This window comes from Hemibagrus wyckioides, linkage group LG13 (genome assembly GCF_019097595.1).
Source record: "Hemibagrus wyckioides isolate EC202008001 linkage group LG13, SWU_Hwy_1.0, whole genome shotgun sequence".
NCBI lineage: Eukaryota > Metazoa > Chordata > Actinopteri > Siluriformes > Bagridae > Hemibagrus > Hemibagrus wyckioides.
In genome coordinates this window covers 5,561,081-5,575,000 of record NC_080722.1, presented here as the reverse complement: position 1 = coordinate 5,575,000, position 13,920 = coordinate 5,561,081, and the positions used below count along the sequence as shown (strand labels likewise).

General features: G+C 36.9%; 1 protein-coding gene across 1 annotated transcript in view; it reads left to right on the top strand.

Moving 5' to 3' along the window:
- Positions 1-13,920, top strand: part of unc13d (unc-13 homolog D (C. elegans)) — a 33,803-nt gene that overhangs the window by 12,207 nt on the left and 7,676 nt on the right. The window contains exons 13-26 of the mRNA XM_058405976.1: positions 1,133-1,237; positions 2,200-2,292; positions 3,681-3,781; positions 3,989-4,106; positions 6,525-6,646; positions 6,869-6,959; positions 7,071-7,127; positions 7,222-7,319; positions 8,920-8,971; positions 9,269-9,399; positions 9,793-9,913; positions 12,578-12,730; positions 13,006-13,101; positions 13,236-13,442. Of these exons, the coding sequence (XP_058261959.1) occupies positions 1,133-1,237; positions 2,200-2,292; positions 3,681-3,781; positions 3,989-4,106; positions 6,525-6,646; positions 6,869-6,959; positions 7,071-7,127; positions 7,222-7,319; positions 8,920-8,971; positions 9,269-9,399; positions 9,793-9,913; positions 12,578-12,730; positions 13,006-13,101; positions 13,236-13,442 (1,545 nt within the window). The remainder of the gene's footprint in view (positions 1-1,132; positions 1,238-2,199; positions 2,293-3,680; positions 3,782-3,988; positions 4,107-6,524; positions 6,647-6,868; positions 6,960-7,070; positions 7,128-7,221; positions 7,320-8,919; positions 8,972-9,268; positions 9,400-9,792; positions 9,914-12,577; positions 12,731-13,005; positions 13,102-13,235; positions 13,443-13,920) is intronic.

Sequence of the window (13,920 nt, the reverse complement as noted above, 5' to 3'; positions counted from 1 at the left end):
CATGAGCCGTCCCTCTGATGTACTCGTTCCTAATCCTGTCCAACCGTGTCACGCCCAAAGAGAATCTCAACATCTTAGGCTCTGACTCCTGCCTCTTCCTCAGTGACACTGTCTCTAAACCATACAGCATGGCCGGTCTCACCACTGTCTTGTACACCTTCCCCTTGATTCTTGCTGATATTTATCAATCACAAAAAAGTATTTTGCATACTGTGCTTAATATTTTAGCTCTAGAAAGCAAATCAGTGATGTGCAAAAAAAAGGGAAAGAAACTGACGAGGTTTAAAAAATATATTGCTAAAACACATTTATAAACAGTTTCTATATATTAAAGAAATATGTATTCATTTTATAGGTCCAATTAATATGACCAAATTCATCTGGAATAAGAGAAATAAAACACTTTGAGCTGGAATGTGCTATTAAAAAGAAAAACTAAAGAATATGTGATATATAAATAAGGAGTTAAACACAATGTGGTAAAAAATAATCAATAATAATCAGAATAATCAATCAAAAGTAAAATAATCAATGAAATGAAGCATTACCAAACCACCCTGAAGTGTTTATTTTCCCATAACAGCACATTTTTATGTTACATTTTATTTGTTTGTAGTTACATTTAATGTTGTGGAATGTCCATAAGACAAATGGGTTCCTGCATTAAATCTAATCTGAATTATAGCAGCTATAAACAGCTTTTTTTTAACCAATCAGAGTTGAGAAGTTGAGAACGGTGCTGCAGTATAATAAAAGTGGTGCATATAATATAAAGCACTGGAAATTATGAGTGTCAACCTGTTTATACCACGTTTAAAATCATAATTAAAAAACATTTTTCCAAAATTATGCCATCAAGTATGATAAGCAAGCAAAGAAAATATACAACATAAAGTGTCTGTACTTGTAAATCTCAATATAGGTGCTAATGTATATGCAACAATTCATTTTATATATCCATAAACACAGGTTTCACTCCATAGAATTCAAATTATTAAATGTTAATCAATCAGTTTGCAGTCATTCTTTTGTTTTACATGTAAACATAAACTTCTAAATATAGGAGAATGGAAATAAATGTAGTATATATGGACTACAGTTTAAATATAACAATTTTCCTGGTTCATTGTAGGACCTGCGCTGTACAGAAGATGAATGGTACATACTCCAGCCTCGGACCGAGACGTACCCAGACCGAGGGAGGTGCCACCTGCAGATCCAATTTATCCACAAGCAGGTGAGCACCATTACATATCTACTGGGTCTTATCTTCAGCTGCCAGTGGCATGGAAACAATGTGATGGGGAATTACAGATGCAATAAATAAATTTTTAATAGTAATTTAAAAAAAAAAAAGATACAAGAGTATGGAATAATATTAAATAAATAAGAAGAAGTAATAAGAAAAAATATATAATGTGTGTAAAACTAAATAAATGCTTTTATTTAATTTAAATTTATTTAATTTAAAATTAAAATGAATTTTAATTAATTTCTGTTTATATATATTTATATTCAATTTATTTATTTATTTTAATTTTATTACTAATTCAATTTAAACATACAAACAGGACTACGTATTGCTCTACCTATTCTTAAACTTATTTTATCTGTGTTCGCAAGACAAAAAAAACATTAAATATACAGATCAGTTGTATTTATATATTTATATACCTGTTGTGTTGTGTTCTGTTAAACCCAAGCGGATGTCACTGTGGCTGAATTATGGAAACTGATTTAAAAGATTTTAAGAAATTAATTAAACAAGTATTTGCGAATGGATTATTATATGCTGTTTAATCTTTCCTGCAAAGATCACACTGACAAGCATGGTCAGTTTGCTTAAACACTGGCTGAGTGTGATTTCCTAATAGGGTGGACTAGGAAATGACACTCAGGGTGGCACAACAGGCCCTTAATTCAGTTTGAAAACAAATAAAGGTTGTCAAAATGTCCCTGATACTTTATTCGGAATGAAATCTCTTCCTTTTCATATTTAGGAGTAACATCAAACTGCTGCGAATTTGCAAATGAGAAACCTACAGTATTAGAGTTCAGAAACGCCTGTAGTATTTTCAGTTTCAGAATTGTATATATAAGGAAAAATTTCATAATTTCACCATGCGAAGGGATTTCCCAGGTTATTTCATTTTGACATGCAGGAAACGGTAATCAATGCTCTGTGTCTGTAATTGACAGCGAGATGATACTCTGAGCGCTGGCCGAAGCCTGTACGTGAATTATAGCGGCATCCTGCAGCAGTTTGTGCAGGCCTACATCTCCAAACAACAGGTATTTACCATAACTAACACCATAAACCACATATAGCTAGTAGTGTGAAATGACTATGAACAATGGAAGTGGCCTAGATTATGTTTATTTATAGAAACAACTAACACAAACAATCAAATAGTGTGCATTAAGAGAATTATAGTGGAAAAGGTCTATAATTGTACATTTTTAGTCTTCATACATTATGAATCTTCTTTAATGTGGAATTCGTTCATCTTCACTCAGCTGCACTCGGAGGTAAAACCAACACTAGATTGAGGGACTATAAACTAGATCCTGCCTCGTTCTGACATTTATTGTGTTTCACAGAAACACAGGTCAAAAAATTGACCTAACAATTAGGTCAAATCATTGAGTCATTTGTTGATCTATCTATCTATCTATCTATCTATCTATCTATCTATCTATCTATCTATCTATCTATCTATCTATCTATCTATCTGTCTGTCTGTCTGTCTGTCTGTCTGTCTGTATGTCTATCTATCTCTCCTTATTCTATCTATCTATCTATCTATCTATCTATCTATCTATCTATCTATCTATCTATCTATCTATCTGTCTGTCTGTCTGTCTGTCTGTCTGTCTGTATGTCTATCTATCTCTCCTTATTCTATCTATCTATCTATCTATCTATCTATCTATCTATCTATCTATCTATCTATCTATCTATCTATCTATCTATCTATCTCTCTGTCTGTCTGTCTGTCTGTCTGTCTGTCTGTATGTCTATCCCTCCTTTCAACCCTCTCTCTCACTCTAACTATCTATCTATCTATTGATAATTATACATTCTTATTTATTGGGACACTGGGTAATTAAACCTTCTATGTACTATGTACTTCTATGTAGAACAAATAGCTGGATGGATGGATGGCTACAGATCATTTGATGGACACTCAGCATTCCTGTATAATTAACTCTTTAGTCGATTGATTTCAGAAAAAAGCCTAATTTAGAGAAGTTTAGTTAGAAACCAGTTGTAGGATGATGTGGCCTTGATCTGAGTACAACATACAAAGCATGCATTCTCCTTAACCTCTGAACACTTTGCTGTGTCATTTAACAGGAGGAAGTATTTAAAGTGGTAGTGGTAGTGGTCGTAATTAAAGGGGAAGTGGTAGCTGAGTGGTTAGGACGTTGGATGACTGATCGCAGGGTTGTGAGAGTTTGAATCTCAGGTCCACCTAAAGCTGTCTCCATATGTCATAAATGTAATTATTGCTCATCATATTCAGTGTATCTCATAGATAAGGTTGAAATTAACAGTATACACCACAGATACTGGACACACTAGAATGTTTAATGTGATGCCACCTGTATGTGTGTGTGTGTATTATTCTCATCTTTTCCCGTCCACTGATTATCTGTGTGTTTTTGTGCCTGATCAGGACAGCGCTCCCTGGAAAGGTGAGCTGTGTGGAGAAGCCAGCATGCTGCTAGAGTACTATGCCACTCAGAATGATATTTCTCCTTTCCTGCAGGACCTGGCGTGAGTTTCTGTATATATACACAGATTATAAGGAGAATAAATGACGTCTAGAACATTCTTAGGATGATGCATTCCTCACTACATCTGTTTAGTGCCTAATAAGCAAGTTTATGCAGACTCACATAATAAGATCAGCATATTGTGATAACAATCTGGTGTGTGTGTGTGTGTGTGTGTGCGTGTGTGTGTGTGCGTGTGTGTGTGCAGGAAGTGGGTGGCCTACAGTAAACTGTATCAGAGCTTGGAGGTGGACTCTAAAGTGTTGTTTCATCAGCTGACTAGCATTGAGTACCACTGGGACCAGCAGGAACTCCCTTACCAACAGGTCAGAGGCTCTCAAAACATCTGACATGTCGAATAAAATCAGAATTGTTCGTCTAATCTAATCTAATTATGCTAGCTATTACGTTACTTATAGCTGATGATTCAATTTTACTACTCAACAGCTCCAGTTTTATATTTTCTCAAACTGTGTTTTGTTTCAATCCAGTGAGCGAAAAATTAGCTCCTTTTAAAATCTCTGATTTGTTTGAAAATATAGTGTCAATTTTGGACAAGCATCAGAAACACTAAATATAATAAAAACATACTGTTTACATTTCTTTTTATTTTGTAGTGGCATTTGATCAGTGATGGTTGTAATAAATAAATGGTTGGAATAAAACATGTGGCAGCATGATGTTAGAGGAAAATAATAAATGATAGGGTTGTGTAATGAAGAAGAGTTACTGCTACTACTCAGAATTTGTATGACATCAGACAGACAGAAAAAAAACAGCCGTAAAGGACATAAAATCAGGTTTTGACCTTTCTCCTGGGTCGTTCTGCTGATTATACATGACATAGCCAAGTGAATGGACACCTGAGCATCCATCCAGCCATCCATCAATCCATCCATCCATTGTCTATACCTGCTTTATTCCTAATTAGGGTCACGGGGGTCTGCTGGAGCCTGTCCCAGCGCACACTGGGTGAAAGGCAGGGGCACACCCTGGACAGGTCACCAGTCCATCACAGGGCCACACCTGAGCATCATACTCTTATTGCTTATTTGACATCCAATTTCAGATTTCATCCTTCTTTACCATTATAATAAGCTCTAATCTTCCTTTTTGGGAAGGTTTTCCACTAGATGTTGGAGCGTGAATGTGGGGATTTGTGATCCTTGGGTTACAAGAGCATTAGTGAGATCAGACGCTGATGTTGGGATTGTAATGAGACTCCTGTTCCAGTTCATTCCAAAAGTGTTCAATGGGGTTACGGCTCTTTGCAGGACACTCAAGTTCTTTCGCTCCAACCTTAACCTCCACACCATGTCTTCATGGAGCTTGTTGTCATGCTGAATCCTGCAAAGGGAAACTGTAATGCTACAGCATACAAAAACAAGCCTGTGCTTCCAGTTTTCTGAAAATAGTCTGATGAAGAACACCATATGGATGCATAGCTTAGGTGTCCACATGGCTTTTGTATAATGTGGAAATGTTTCAGGTTATTGCTGAGCTTGCTTAGCCATCAGCCTGATAAAAAAAAAAAAAAGTCTTAGTGGTAAAAACCAATGTTTGAAACCTCGTCATTTCCTCACGAGTTGATCTATATCTTAAACAGTTACAGTATATGTTGATACAGACTTAATCTTTAATATCACAGCATCAACTAAACAGAGAAGAGCACCCGAGAAGAAGAGAGTCTATAGAGACAACAGACAACAGACAAAAAGATTAATAACACGAAATGTAGGCAACAGAACAGAGTGACAGGGGAGAGAGAGAGAGAGAGAGAGAGAGAGAGAGAGACCTTCGTACAATTGAACCCCCAGTCGGTCACAATATATAAAAAATAATGCAACTCTTAAAAGGACTTAAAATAACACTTTTTAAAGAAATTTATTTCTTTAAACAACAGAATTTTTAGACTGATAGTGTTATTAATCCATGACTTATTGAGCCAGTATCATGTTATAATCATTGATCGAGACTTCAGAGCACTTCTGTAAGTCTGGATAAGAGCAATTTCAGTAAAAATGACTGAATGAATCAGCGATTGTTTCTCCACTGATGTAAAGGGTACAGAGATTAGTGAAGTGAAGAAATGATGCCGTTCCGGTTAGTAAAACACCATGAGTGAATTCTGACTCCAGTAATGAGACAGAAAGTGATGTTGATGATGTTGATAATCACAAGTTGTGATTTCTTACTGTAATACATCATTCTGTGCAATTTGGCAGCAACTAGGTGAGTTTATAAATGTAGAGGTAGTTGAGCCACTTTCAGTAGTGCTGAGAATGAAATATTCTGTAAATAATTACATTTTCTCAGCTCTCACTTTATAAAATGCTAGAACTTTACTTCTGCTTGAGATGCATGCCAAAGAGGAACCTGTATAGAAATGTAAAAAGAAATCTGAAGGGGTTTTTCAGGGGTTATTTTTTTTGTTACTGTGAAGGTAAAGTATGAAATAAGCCTTTAGTTCTACAATCCTCCATGTAGGAGTGTGCTTGTAGGTGTTCAGAGAGACGAAGCACTTGCTGTCTCTGCTGCTGTCGCTGGTGTTGAAATCATTGCATATGAAGTGTTGCTATTTTCAAAATGTTTTTTTCTTGCATAAGGTCTGATGTGGTTAAAGCTGGGCAAGATGTGGTGGGAGAGCACTCAAGCTGTGTTACGAATCTGTTTCTGCATTCATGATCGAGTTAAAGTTGTAATTTTCCGTGTGTGTGTGTGTGTGTGTGTGTGTGTGTTAACAGAAACAAGAGCTGGGAGACTCTTTGCATGGCTTCCTGCAGTACGGTCTGTGTTTAGTGTCCAAGTACAGAGACATCTTTCCACCGACACCCAAATGCACACCACGGTTACAAACACTGCTCAGGTACGACACTGACAAAACCATGGTACAGAACCAAATGTCCCCACAAAGGGTAGGAATATCTGACATGCTTCACCTTGTGCAGGCCATGGACAGGGAAAACCTCATATTTCCAAAAACTGGAGATACTGAAAGAGCCAAAATCTTCCTTTTATTTACTGAGGTTAGATTTAGGTCTAGCAGGCATTAATTAGCTGAATTTATAGTGTGTGTGTGTGTGTGTAGGGTTCTGGTCCAGATCTGTAAGACTCGAGCTTTCCAGAAGCTCAACCCAGCAAACTTTGCCTTACACGACGAGGTCAATGATGCAGTAGTGGTAAGAAACAATAAAATAATAATGTGTGAAGCTATACATCAACATTAGATCACAGAGACTGCAGTTGATTTTGATTAGCTGCCTAATTTCCCTGCTGGATTTTTCTCACAGACTGGAACTGAGGAGTGGTTCAACATTAAAAAAGGACTACACCAGCCGATGACAAAGGTGAGATACCGAATACTTCTGTATTAATAAAATACATGTGTCATTAGTTTTTGTTGTTGTTGTTCGATGTAATGTTTACGCTGACCTGCTACAGGATTTGCTGGATGCGGTTAGCGCCCTCACTCTGCTGATTAAGGAAGTGCAGGAGGACATTTGTCTGAGCAAAGACGTCTGGAACAAAGTGTTTGTCAGGTAACGAGGTTGGACGTAGATAATATGAATATTATTAGTGAAAATCATGCACTAATAGTTTTAAATCAAATGCATAAATAATATGATTTCACAGGAAGGGGTTGTTTTTGCGAATAAATTACTATAATAGATTGACTGATATAGATAGATAGATAGATAGATAGATAGATAGATAGATAGATAGATAGATAGATAGATAGATAGATAGATAGATAGATACAACTGTGTCATTGCAAAGTAGTTGGGTCCTGATGATGTGTTGGGCCGTTTTCACCACCGTTTGCAGTGATTTCCTTTGTATGGAGCTCGTCAAGATGCTCTCAGTAATGCAGCTGTAAAAACTGGTCAGGATCTTGAGGGATAGGTGAATTTTTTTAGCCTTCTCAGGAAGACACTATTGTGCCTTCCTAACTAGAATTGAGGTCTTCTGATGCCAAGACAGATCCTTGGAGATGTGGACACCCAGAGACACGCTCTACTTCAGACCCGTTGATTCAGATAGGGGAGTGTCTGCTGTTAGATGATCTCTTTGGTCTTTTTGGCATTGAGGGTGAGGTTGTTCATGGAACTCATCAAGCTGACTGGCTTGATATAGCAGTATCATCAGATACTACTATAGTTTCTACTATATGTCATATGTTTCTACTTCAAGAGGCTAAGGCTAAGTCTTTAAGTCTAAACAAATGTTCAAGACCAAAAACCTTCAAATTCTTTTCAAGGCTAAGCCTTTTTACTTCAACTAGTTTGCTTCCTATGTGCATTGCAACAATGATTAGGCTGTTTTCTAGAAGGAGCTACTTCCTGTCGAATTTTGTGCATGCCAAAAAAATACAAATTGTTGCTCATGACCAAGTCTATATTTGGCAAGACCAATGATGAAGCCTGAAATAAGTCCAGGTACAAATGGCAAGAATTTGGAGACAAGCCCAAAGTCAATACAAGACTGGACTTGAGTCCTAAAACTCTAATACACACAAAACTGTACATACATTTTTCTCATTTCTCTGGCTATTTTCTTTAAATGTCTTTGCGTCTGTTACCTCTATTTGTGTGTAATGGTCAGTTACCCGTCTCCCTAAACATAATAACATCATTTAGCCTCATCTTCTCATTTAGCTCCATGAAAGGTCAGTGGTCTCTGTTCATATTTTCTGTTCTTGGTCATGTAAAACCCATTCTCCTGATTCTCCCAATGAGAAGTAAAATGGAAATGTTGTCATTGTTGTAGATTAACTGCACAAAGAGAGAAAGTATTTTCACCCAGAAACCGAAGGGGGCACAACCTTTTGCACTGGAACACATATACATTGCTCACAGTGTAGTATCTAGGCTTAGCTGTGGCATTTTTATCTGCAGGATATGCTATCTATCAGCACATCACATCCAAAATTTTACATTTTATTTGTAATAATTTCTGTTTGATTTACATTTTATATGTGACCAATGATTTGAATTACTTTTTTAATTTCAATTTATTTATTTATTTATTTATTTTACTTTTTTTATTTTTTTAACCACTGACATGACCAAAACCACTTACTATATATTTGTTTATTAATAATGTAATAATAATCACATCCCTCTCTCGGTCTCTCCTCAGTGCTGTGCAGTTAGACGTGTTTACAGTTGTGTACCAGAAACTCGACTCTCTGGTGAGAAACTTCACGCAATCATTTCTAAAATGTGTGTTATTGAGGATAATGTCATATTTAGTCATGCTGTATCCTGCATTTATCAAACAGACATTAGTGATTTTGCACTGTTAGATATTTCAAACTGGTTAAAATTAGAAATTAAACCTGCTGCCTTATAGATAATCTATGTTTCAACTCACAAGTTGACAACTGGAGTTAAAGAGAAGAAATAGATCCACATAACATAATGCACTTGTTTTTTTTGTTATGAAGAGTTTTTCATTAAGGTCCACGTGTATGTGTTTGTGTGTGTAGCTGGCCAAGGAGGTTCAAGCCATGATGTGTCAGTTGGGGAATCATATGGATCAGTCTTTGGCTAACAGTTTGTTTCCGGTGTATCTGAGCTTGCAAGCCATCCACAAAGAGAAAGCTTATCTACAGAAGAGGTGAAACATTTATACATTATAGTCTCTTAGGGGAAGAAACATTACATAGTATAGAGACAAGTTTCAAGGCAAACTTTATGGCTGCATAAAGATCAGGATTTAAACCTGTGGGGTGCTTTAATAATGTGGAAATGTTTAAGTGGGGTGAATACTTATGCAAGGACTGTAGGTGATTGAAACGTCCTTTCAGAATGTCTTTAGTTAACAAATCTTTAGTCATGTCAAACTGGCAATATACTTGAAACCCTCACCCATTATGTACTAGAAATATAAAATAAGCATGAGAAGATGCTGCTACAGAGCTAGAACACAGCTTGCATCTCAGTAAAAGTTCATGTAACAGTCTCATAATTCTGAAATGTCTCATATGATGGATCTTTTTCTCTTGTTCAGAGAGAAGATGCTGGAGCTGATGGGCTTCCATGAGTTTTTCCGTGAAGCTTTGCCTTACTGGCTAAACAAAGCGTTCAGCACCACGATGGAGCGAGTGGAGAAAGCGGTGCAGGTGGATCAGGTAATCCTGTGAGCTTTTATTGAAGGATCTGCTGTAACCTACATAAATGCAAGGGCTGAATGCAAAGTGATAAATGCAAGGGCTAAGATGGTATTATTATTATTATTATTATTATTATTATTATTATTATTATTATTATTATTGTTGTTGTTGTAATCATTGTAATCATTATTATCATTATTATTATTAATATTATTATTAATATTATTTTTATGCTTGGACCATCCATCTATAAAACTATGGTCCTCATAGCTGTCTTCAAGTTAAAGGGTTTTAAGTGATTCTCAAATAAACAGAAAATAAACACTTCCTATTAGTCAGCTCACTGAAACCACACACAATTTACAGTTCTCTCTCTTTTTTTCCACTTTTTGTGTATTTTGATTAGACAATGCATGCTTGTTGTATGTATTTTCTCTCGAAATATACAAGTTCTCTTTCCTAAAATCTCTAACCATAAACTGATGACTGAAACTTTCTTCCAACATAACCAGCAGCTGCACACCTATTTCTGGTGAACATTTAGAAAGATAAAACAGTCGAACAAAAACAAAGAGCAGATCAGGCACGCATGTAAGGATAGGTAACGTTCAAAATCAGGATTATCACAGCCAAGAACACGGAATAGACAAAGCAAGCACAAACACAAATAGGCAAATCGAAGATTCGAAGATCATATATTCTGTCGTCTAATGACGATGCCATATTGGGGATTTTCTACCCCGCTACAGCAACAGCAACAGCTTCATCTGCCAGGTTTTGTTTTTATTTATGGTTTTTGACTTTATTTCACTTGTGGTGACATGACCTTTTTTTGCGGAACTAGCTAACCATACCAGACTAACTTTTTTTTTTTTTTAATGGTTTTATCAAACCTTCAAATAACAAACAGGCATTGCCATTGTCAAACACATTAACAATAAATCCAAACAGCATATAATAAACAAAATAATACAAAATTTTTTTTTATTAAAAATAAACATTAAAACAATACTAAAAGCAAATAATAAGACAAATTAAATTACATTTCAAGTGAAGTCAAACCATGTATGTTGACAGACGTTTAGAGAGTTTTAAGGCACTCTTCCATTTTAAATGTTTTATGGATTGAAATAAAATTCCAAAATCGTTTTTAAAATGCCGTAAAACAAGGAGTAACCTGAACAAATCTGCACTTGTGTATATAAAACTTTGCTACAATCAGCATATTATTGCACAGAAATCTCTTTGTTTTTGCATAAATTTAACAATGTGATAGTCAAAGGCAGGCATTACATTTTGCCTCTTCAACTACTCATTCAATCTGTCCCAAAAGGATTTAACAATAAAACTGTAAAAAAAAAAAAAAAAAAAATGAAAATGTTCCTGAGATTCAATATCTTTCTAGCAGAAAGTTCATACATCACTGTCCAAATTAAACCTCATTTTAAGACTCCATCGGATTGTCAATACTCGATCTATACTGGAAACACGATTTGTTCTGCGCATGCGCGACAACACATCGCATTATTTTATTCGTAGTAACACCTGGCCGATGGAGCTGTTGCTGAAGCGGAGTAGGAAATCCCGGACTGGAGTCAACCAAGGAATGGACCAAACTGCGCGCACACAAAACAAAGAGCAGATCCAGAACGTAGTAAGGATAGACAAAGTTCAAAATCAGAATGATCACAGCTACAAACACGGAACAGATAAAGCAAGCAAAACCACACCCACCCTCGTCACAGCTATATTCTGTCGTCTAATGGTGATGCCATATTGGGGCGGTCAAAGCAGATGATGCTATAATATATAATGTTTAATAATAATAATAATAATAATAACAATAATAATAATAATAAAAGGAAGTGAATCTGACTCTGAATTGACTCACTGCAGGAAGTGAATCACACTCTGAATCGACTCACTGTCGGAAGTGAATCGACTCTGAATCGACTCACTGTCGGAAGTGAATCGAGTCACTGCAGGACGTGAATCAGACTCTGAGCTGCAGTGTATCTTGTAGACGTGAAATCTAGAGCAGATGTGGCTGACCAAATTAAAGAAAATAAACACACATGTAATGCTTCAAAAGAAAGAAAGAAAGAAAGAAGAAAGGAGCTGATGCTGTTGATGAAGCAGAGTAGGAAATCCAGGACTGGAGTGCGGAATGGACCAAACTGTAGTACTTAAGACTTTTTATTGTTTATTTATATTGTTCCTTGAAAGAGGGGAAGCTTATCTCAGCTAGCCTGTTTATGCCAGCTGACCCTGAGACAGATGTCTCACACCAACACACACCACTGGGAGTGACCACAGTATCAGTTTATCCCAGACATTATCACTTTGTAGTACAATGTCTTAAAATGAGGGAACTGTGGAGATGCTACCCAAAAAATACAGACGGCTATTGTGTTTACAGTTAGTTCCTTATAGTGGACTAAAAGCTGAATATGAGCAAAAATGACATTTTCACAGTTTCCAACTTTACCACAAACTTTAGTTTGGTATGTATGAAGCATAAAACATTAATAAGGTTTTGCTAGCAACACTTATGGACAGGGTTTATAAGGCTACGTTGCATCTAAATAAGTCCCTTAAGTCATTTTATGTGGTTGAAATAATAACACACTTTTGTAAATGTAGGCTGCTTGAATAAATGTGTGTGTGTGTGTGTGTGTGTAGTTACAGCCTCTGCAGACTGGAGCAGTACCCATAAAGCACAGCTCTTCAGCCGTGGACCTGGCAGCGTGTCTACAGCCAATTTGTCAGCTTTGGGAACAACTGAGTTGGCCTGATTCAGAGGAAGGCTTCATGCTCATGGTCAAACTGACAGAGGTGGAAACACACACACACACACATACACACACACTTGTCTTAATCTACTTGTGAAAACCTTCCAGTGACAGATTTTAGTGCTATGCAACACATAAAATGAACCCTAACCTTAGTGCATTAAATGAAAGCATACACTATATCCCCATTGTTGAAAGGACATTTGGTCAGAATCCACTCAGACAGATACTCGTGTTTTTTCTCTCATATCGTGTCATGTGATAGATTGTCGGTCATGCTGATTCATGCGGTGATGTGTGTGCATGTGTGTGTGTTAGGATATGTGCAAAATTGCGTCCATGTACTGCCGTCTGCTGAAATCTCGAGTAAAGGAGCTCTCAGAGAACTGTGACCCAAGCACTGCTGTCAACATGGTGAGCTAGAACAGTAATAACCATCCTTTACTCAAGATGCATTTTTTTAAGGATAAAATAGCCATTGTCCCTTTCCTGCTTTTTGGTGTTTGTTGAAATAGTTGGGTCTGATCTCTCTGCTTTTCTCTCTGTAGCTGTGTGTCGTGGTAAATGATCTGGAGCACCTACGGTCAGTGCTGACACGCCTACCTCAGCAGCTGAACTGGGCGGGGCTCCGTGAGCGGACACGGAACGTGATTGGAGAAAACCAGTTTCAGAACACCCTCCCCTCCCAGCTGCAGCACACCCAGGCTGCTCTGAACCGAGAGATTCGCTCGGCGGTCGACACTCTCGCCCGGAAGGTGACAACAACAACAACAACACTTTAGAGCCTGACACTTTAAAGATGCAATTTGAAATTAAAATGCAAAATTCATATAAGACATAAAGATACATCACAATTGCAATATAATCATACAGTGGCTATGGACAGACTTTTGATGAAAGTTTTCTGGCCCTGAAATTAGCTCCGCCCCAAGTAATGTTCAGCTCCGGCCTTAAATGGCAATTTAGAAAGATTTATTTATCAGTACATGGATCAGGAGGTTAATGCTTTACCTAAACACGAGCTTAAGCGTCCATTAGAAATATTAGCTTAGGAATTGCAGTGCAAAACTAAAACTCTAAATTAGACACTAAATGTGACCCAGCTGATTGCACTGGGAGCAGCTACACAACTGACTTTAATTTTTCTCTCTCACCATTTTTTTTAACACCAAAGAAACCACAAAGTGTAACCTCCTTTCCACAGCGGTAGGCTTGCTGACACTGCAGACGCCT